Source organism: Penaeus vannamei, chromosome 22 (assembly GCF_042767895.1).
Source record: "Penaeus vannamei isolate JL-2024 chromosome 22, ASM4276789v1, whole genome shotgun sequence".
Lineage (NCBI taxonomy): Eukaryota > Metazoa > Arthropoda > Malacostraca > Decapoda > Penaeidae > Penaeus > Penaeus vannamei.
In genome coordinates, this window is record NC_091570.1 from 4,228,551 (window position 1) to 4,236,955 (window position 8,405).

The 8,405-nt window shown below is 48.6% G+C and overlaps 1 protein-coding gene across 3 annotated transcripts; it reads right to left on the reverse strand.

Annotated features, from left to right (window-relative positions):
* Positions 1-543: 543 nt before the first annotated feature.
* On the reverse strand, positions 544-8,186 carry LOC138865633 (probable dual specificity protein kinase madd-3; the record flags this gene model as incomplete). 3 transcript variants are annotated; one of them, XM_070136433.1, is given in 4 exon segments in its annotated part: positions 544-630; positions 2,874-2,940; positions 3,728-3,806; positions 5,286-8,186. In XM_070136433.1, coding segments are annotated over 4 exon segments (2,408 nt in total), but the record flags the coding sequence as incomplete, so codon positions are not given.
* Between the last annotated feature and the right edge of the window lie 219 nt (positions 8,187-8,405).

Sequence of the window (8,405 nt, forward strand, 5' to 3'; positions counted from 1 at the left end):
CATACACACCAGCAAAATAAAACCGTAAGAGATAGAGAGAGAGAGAGAGAAAGAAAGAGAATTCAATCCTCTTGTCATATCCTCTCTCTCTCTCTCTCTCTCTCTCTTCTTCTTCTTCTTCTCTCAGTCGTTCATGAGTTTTTGTGCGAATTCTTGTACTGGCGGGGGTGAGGTAGAATGAAAGTGAAAGAAGGGAGATAGAAGAGATAGAGAGAGAGAGAGAGAGAGAGAGAGAGAGAGAGAGAGAGAGAGAGAGAGAGAGAGAGAGAGAGAGAGAGAGAGAGAGAGAGAGAGAGAATTAACAGACAGAGAAATCAAGAGAATGAGTGAGAAATCGAAAGAAAGAGAAATCAAGAGAGAGAAAGAAATCAACAGACAGAGAAATCAAGAGAGAGAGAGAGAGGGGGAGGGGGGGTGGGGGTCCCAACAGGCCTCTCCCCGGGGTCGTGCGAGAGGCGGCCAAAAGGGTAACACCAGAGGACCACGGGGACAGGGGGCAGGGGGCAGGGGGAGGGGGGGGGGGGGAGCGCCCTTCGGCCTGACCTTAGCGATCCTACGGGAGACGCGTCCTCTGAGGGCGAGAGTCCGAGAGGTCTCACGTGTCGCTGAGGCTTCGGAATGGGCGCGTCCCTGCAACGGGAAGGCTGTTACCAAGGGCGGCCGAGGAGGGGAGTGGGGGGGGGTGTCCCCACATCCCCAATACTTACTCGCTTCCTTCGCCTCCTTCGCTTCCTTCGCCTCCTTCGCTCGCTCTCTTGGCCGCTCCTTCTCGCTCGCAAACAACACTTTTATCTTGATTTATCTTGAACCCGTCTCCCCCCACCTTCCCCTCCCCCCCCCAAAAAAAAAAAAATCCAACTACTACCCCTCAACAATAGACTACAGAACAGTATCACAATCACCTATATAAAAAAAAAATCCCAAACTGAAATAAAACAATCACAGGCCGTAACCGCAAAATAAACCTACGTAATCCTAAAAATAGGTTAAATAAATTATTCTACAATACACAAAAATTACCGATTCCCGAAGCATCTATTCCTTCCAGCAGACGGGCGACCTTTAAAAGAATAGCAACTTGTTCTTTCCAGGTTTCTTAGCGACTCCCAATTCATGAATGGTTAAAACGACCCCGAAATGGCATATCCTAGTCGTGACATTGCTAATACTGAGAAAATAATAATTCCCTTTTCTATAGTTTTATCTATTCCTTAATCATTCTATATTCCAACTATTAACTTTGTCTTAAAAAAAAAATAAATAAATAAATAAAAAAAATCATTATACATTCTAAAAATCCCAAAACCAACTACTTTCTTCCCATCTTCCTTCTGAAAAACAACGTAACAAACAAAAAATCCCTCGAACAAAAACAAACAAAAAACCACACGAAAAGAAACGAAATGAGACGCAAAAAAAAACAAAAACAAATGAGTAAAAATCTCGACCCCATCTCCATTACTGTGACTCACCCGTCGTCCTCTTCCTCCTCCTCCTCCTCCTCTTCCTCCTCCTCCTCCTCCTCCTCCTCTCTCTCTCTACCTCTATTTCTGTCCAGGGAGTTTGCCACATTCCAATAGCCCTCCGCTGTTTGTTTTGGTTCCCGTAAGTAAACTCTGGTTCAACACGATTCTAGATTCTTTTTAATCGAATCTTCTTCTTTTTTGTGTCATCCGTTTTATTTCTATGTTCTTTTCAATCGATGCTCTTTATTATCTGTTTTATTTTCTGATTGGGAATGTCTTCCTTTTTTTCCTTAAGACATTCTTTCAAATGTGGCTCTTTCATAATAATGAAAAAATATATATACACATACCTACATACATAGGTATATGTATAGGCACATATATATATATATGTGAATATATATATACATATATACATACATATATGTGAAAAATATATACATATAGGTATATATATACACACATACATATACACATATGTGTATGTAAATATGTATATATATACAAATACATATACATACATATACATATATGTATATATATATACTTATACATATATATATATATACAACACATATAAATATATACATATATATATATACATACTATACACAAACACACATATTATATATATATATATATATATATATATATATATATATATATATATATATATATATATATATATATCCATACATACAGGTTGCGTAACCAAAACCATACATTAAGCCAAGAACACCGAGGGGAAAAAATACACGTCAATACCCATAACAAAAAAAAAGGAAGGGCACAGCCTCTGCGCGAGAGGCGAGGGCCGCGTTATAAAACAAGAGCCATTATAAATAGCCACGACAGCAACACTGTTAACGAGAGAGAGAGAAAAAAAAGTCCCCCTGGCGTAGAAGAGAAGAACCACAGAAATAAAATCGGCATCAATTCAACTCTTTAAAAATGAGAGTATCCTTGCGACATACAGAATTAATAACAAAACTTAAAAGACTAAACAGAAACTACCGTAAATAATAAAACACTTGCGAAATATGAAAGTAAAAATTAAAAGAAAACTAAAGAGAAACTAAAGCAAAAATGAAAACAAACAGCAAAATATAAACTACAGTAAATATCAAAACACTTGCGAAATATGCAAGGAAAAAATTTAAATTAAACTAAAGAGAAACTAAAGTAAAAATGAAAACAAACAGTAAAACAGAAAGTACAGTAAATATTAAAAAAAAAACTTGCGATATATGAAAGGAAAAAAACAACACAAACAGTAAAACAGAAACTACAGTAAATATATAAAAAAAAAAACTTACGCAATATGAAAGCAAAAAAACAACAACAACAACAACAACAAAAAACAGCGGAGAGGGGCGTCGGGGCGGCCTCCTCCGGGCGGGTACTCACCTCTGCAGGTCGCGACACTTGACCACCTTCCCGAAGGTGCCCTCGCCGAGAGTGGTAATGATCTTGTCTGGAAGAGAGCAAGGGGCGGGGGTCAGTGGGCACAGAGGGGAAAAGGGGCGCCTCCCGCGGCATCAAGAACAACAAGAACAAGAACAAGAACAAGACGAGTAAACAATGACTACGTTAAGAGCGGGAAGCTAACGAAACAATTCTTTTCTATAGATTCTTTTTTTCTTTTCTTTTTTTTCTGTATTTTTTTTCTTATTGTAAAAAAGTAATGAATATCTGAAAGGGTTCTGAAATGTTCCTTTGAAGATGATGATTAGAAGAAAAAAAAAGATAAATAAAATATTCGGATATTTACAAGATACTGAATCTCATGAATATCTCTCTCTCTCTCTCTTTTATTGTTTTTTTTTTCTCTCTTCCCCCTTCCTCTCCACTCAAAGTCTATTATCAAAGCTTTTCTTTTCGGTGAAAAGGATTAAGCACTTGAGAGGGAAGGCAGAAATGTCCTACGCAATAATGCTGTCTGAACTTGTGAGAAAAAGTAAGTATAGATGGAAAGCCAATTGATATTTTGAGGTGAATCTTTAAGGAGGACTTTTTGGGGCGAAAAAATCTCTCTAGAAACAAATTTTGGAAATTTCAAGTGTGTGCTAAGATGACTCTGTGTCTTAGCTATGTAACTGTTTTCTTTGTGGTGGACTCTACAAGGACATTTGTAGTTGTACTGAATCAATGAGTATTCAAGAAGTCAAAGAGGGAGTGTGTATATAAATATATATTATAAAACTATGAAGAGGAGAAAAACAAAAAATAAAAATATAAAACAGGGAGTATTATTCACGAACATCTATCTTGCAGCACGTCGCCATTGCGGTATATGAGGTGTCCATCTTCATCATCTTCCACTGACGGTGCTCGTGAACTCTGCTTGGGAGCCCGCCCATCACGCCCGCCCATCACGGCCCCACGCCCAAACCAGCAGCACCATCACCAGCACCACATCAGCAGGCAGGCAGCGGCGACAGCAGCGGCGGCGGAGGCGGCAGGGACAGCAGCAGCAGCGGCGGCGGCGGCGGCGGAGGAGGCGGCGTCGGGGCAACCAGTGGGGGCAGTCACGGCGAAGGCGGCGGCGGCGGCATGGGTTCACAGCACCACAGCACCACAGCCATGTCACCACACGACGGACCGCAGGGCAACAGGCCACCAACAAGACAGATAAAGAGGGGAGAAGGCAAAATGGTGGCCACGATCAAGGAGAGCCACGGTGGCCACACACCATGGCAGCATGTACATTCAGGCCATATACTAGTGCTCTGTCCTACACCTATTACCATTGCATACATATATATATTTATCATTCAATTAATGACAAATTTTTGTTTGAAGTGATCATGATGATATCAAAGAAAAATATAGAGGAAATACTATCATCCATATTGAGATATTTATCATCACAACTTTTTAAAACATCAAAAGTATAAAACAAATAGCAATTACCAATGATTGAATGGGCTGAGCCAGGGAAGTGTATTATGACGTCACAAGATTACGGTCATACCACAACACACCTCGATTGCGCTCGACTACTCACGCCGTGCATAACCACGTGCCAAAACAAAACAAAACATAATAATAACAATAACAATAATAATAATAACGTAATGAGAGTGATGGTAGCATTAACACGCAAATCGTCCTTGGCATACGACACGTCATACACAGGCGCCCGCAAGCACACATACATGCACTTGCATGCACATACACACCACACACACATGCATACATACATACATACATACATACACATACATACATGTATATACACACACGCACACACCAATAACGCACCACATACGTAAACTGAGAGAATAAAAAGACAAAGGAAACACAAAGAGACAAAGAAGGGCGAAAAAAGATGAATGATAAGAGAAGTGTATAAAAAAATACGACAAGCGGAGACGCGGAAGGAAGAGGTGCCTCTACAGCGTGAGAAAAGGCCTCGGGTGTCTCGAGTATTAGCGTAAGTGATGGTAGTTGTTGGCCGGCAGGTTATTTTTGGTCCCTGTTAGAGAACTAATGAAGAGGGAGGAGGAGGAAGGGGAGGGGGAGGGGGCAGCGGGGGTTTGAGAAGGGGAATGGGTTGGTTGCTTGGTTGGTAGATGGTACTAGTTAAGTTATTGGTAATTACCTAGATCAGCCAGGTGAGGTAGGGCTGGTGAGGGTCGGGTTAGTGAAGGCTTTGATGGTAGAGGTGGTGGTGGTGGTGGTTGTGGTTGTGGTGGTGGTGGTAGCTGTAGTAGCAGAGCAGCGTGGACCAGTCACTGCCCTACTTACATCACTACTCACGCTACTAGAGCTGTAGAAGGAAGAATACTGTTGCTTCACACTAGTCTTGTTCCCCACCTCCTGAATGCCCAGCAGGTCCAACACCCCCGCCTTCCGCAGCGGCTGCGCGGGCGCCCCGGGGCCCAACGCCGACGCAGAGATGCTTGCCGTCGAGGCGGACGACTTGAGGCCCTTGCCGTTGCCCGACGGCGCGGCCCCCACCCCGGCCTTCGCCTTGTACTTGACGAACGAGTACGATTCGTCTTGGTCGGCTTTCGGCTTCGAGGCCAGGGCGGCGCCGGCGACCTTGGGCTTCACGGACACGGTCACGGACACTTGCTGGTCCAGAGGAGACTTGGGGGCTAACGCGGGGACGTAACCTATGTCGGACAAGACCCCCTTGCTCTCCTGGGGGGTCGTGGGGTTGTTATTGTTTACGGCAGTGTTACTGTTGTTGTTATTGTTTTTGTTGGCGGGTTTGAATGTGGTGAACGTGTACTCCTGCTCCGGCTCTATGTAGTTGGACACCTTGAGGGAGGGCGTGGTGGGCGTGTTGGGGGTCTTGATGCCGTACGGACTGTTAACGGGGTCCAGGATGGAGAACAGGCTCTTCTGCGACTGCGAGCTCTGGAGGGAGGGCGCGGGGGCGTCCGTAGGGGAGTCCAGGAGGTCCATGGTGTTAGTTCGGGTGAGGGCGAGGGTGGTGGGCTTAACGGGTTTGATGTACGCGCTCGGGTACGGCTTTTCGCGCACGGCCGCCTTCTCGAACACAATGGGCGGGTCGTACAGCACGAACTTTTCAGAGTCCGGCGTGCTCTGTTTGGACATGTTGTCCGAGCTTCGCATACTGGCTTTGTTCAAGGCCGAGAGCACATCACCCGTCGAGGCACTACCGTACAGCACTTTCCGCGGCGGGCCCTGGCTGCCCTCCTCCTCCGGGATGTACGTGGAGAACTCGGACACCTTGGCAGCCATCTCCTTCACCTGGTCGTAGCGCAGCGCCCTCTGCCGCCCCGCGTCGCCGTCCTGCTCGCCCTGGCACGCGGAGTCTTTGCCGCGCTTCAGGAACTTGCGGTTGTGGGAGCTGCCGATGTTGTGGAGGACGTTCAGCGGCAGCGAGTACATGTTGATGAGCTGCGCCCGCTCCTTGCGGCGCGCGGCGTCGTCGGCGATGCTGTCGGGCGTGGCCGACGAGGTGCTGCCCGTCTCGTTGTCCAGGGTGGCGCTGGACAAGCCGGAGTACCTGTTCAGGATGGACTGCGTGCTCTCCCGCGTGTCGTTCGTCTCCGGCACCGTCACGGGCCTTGTCGGTCGGAATCGGCTGGTGCCGCTGACGAGGGCGCCGTCGCCGTGGCGCCGCCGCAGCTGCGGGCTCAAGTTGCCGAGCCTGGAGCTGCTTCCCGCCTCCAGGCACTTGTCCATGATGTTCGGGGAGTGCGCCCCGTACTGCGACCAGTAGTCGCTCTTCTTGACGCTGGGGTTCTTCCTCAGCATCGTGATCTCGTCGGCGGCCTCGTCCTCCTCGTCGCAGCCCGTCCGCGCCAGGTTGTTCTTCTTCAGAAACCGACTCGGCTTGTAGCGCGAGCCGATCTTGTCGAAGTTGGGCGAGGGCGCGGACGTCGAGGCGTACGCACTGCGCAGCCCGTAGTCGCCGTCAAGGCCCAGGTCTGAGGCCGTGCGGCTGTACGTGTACCTGCTGGCTCTCGGCGACCCGTCGCTTTTGCCCAGGTCCGAGGCACCGTAGTCGGTCTTGAAGGTCGAGAACGAGGAGAAGGAGGCTGAGGTCGACAAGGGATGGCCGCCCTTGCTGCCGGCGCCATAGCTGCTCCCGTAGCCGTAGCCGTAGCCCGACGAGGAGCCGACGCCGTGCAGAGCCGAAGTGCCCTGGCCGGGCTTGTAGCGGGAGGCCACGGCCTCGTGCGAGGGCCGCGATTTCATTTCGGCCACGAGCGCCGACGAAGACTTGTAGTCGGTGTAGCGCGGCGAGTCGTCGTACTTGTTGTACTTGAGCAACATGGGGTACTGCGAGTAAGAGCTCTTGCTGGAGGAGTGGCTGCTGCCGCCGAGGCTGTTGCTGGCGTCGTGGAGGGGCACGCGGTCATCCCCCGACTGCGACGCGGCCCGCACGCGCGACGCGAACTTATTGAGCAGATTCGAACAGCGGTTTAGGATGTCGCCGCCGGAATCCCCGAGGATGTTCGTGTACGAAGTCGTGGCGCTCCGGCCGTACTGCTGACGGCTGCGCCCGCTCATACTGCCCCTTGCTCCGCACGCCCACCCCCTCCACGCCCGCAGCCCTAAGCTCGCATAGCACACGTCACCTACACTCCCATTTACAGCGGCCCTCCTGACACGGGGCTGGGTCCTGTCCAACTGGGCCTTTTGTCTGTCAAAAGCAGCGCCTTATCATACGTTTTCGTACACCCGAATACGCGAGGACACGGCACGGCACACACTCCTTCGTCGCGTGGGTCGGCGCCTCGCCCGAAGGTCCCGGGGCTCGCGCTCTACGCAGAGGAGGATTTCCAGCAGCAGCTCAGGAAGCCAGAGAGCAGACGCGAGTGGAGCAGGTAAGTGGGTGAGCGGAGTGTAACTGAAGCAGACCGGAGCAGTGGGCACGCAGCGGCACACGAAGCCCACGGGATAAAAATACCCCGGGCGCCGGCACGAGCCAGCGACGGCGCTGAGGGTAGTGGCAGCGGCGATGGCAGCGGCAGGGGCACAACCTGCCAGCGCGTCCTGCTCACAACCTCACTCCCTACAGCCCTTCGCAGGTTACCACGTCGAGCTACACGGACATCATGAGCAGCCCCCCCCCCTCCCCCTGTCCCTCTAGAGCAAGGGAGCGAGCCCCCCTCCCGCGCCCTCGCGACGGAAGCGCTCCCGTACTCCACTGACCTAGTCCGATCTCAAAGCTGAAAAGTTTCAATGAATTCTTACTCTTATGGTGTTGACTCCGAAATTTAGAGCATTTCCTTCTGGCTGCCAAAAGCCAGTTTCCTCAAACTTTCTCCAAATAACTTATTTTGTTGCACTGTAAATGTATGTATATATACTATATATAATATATATATATATATATATATATATATATATATATATATATATATATATATACATATATATATATACACACACACACACGCATGTATGTGTGTGCGCGCGCGAGTACATTTGTATCCGTGTGCGTAAGCGTGT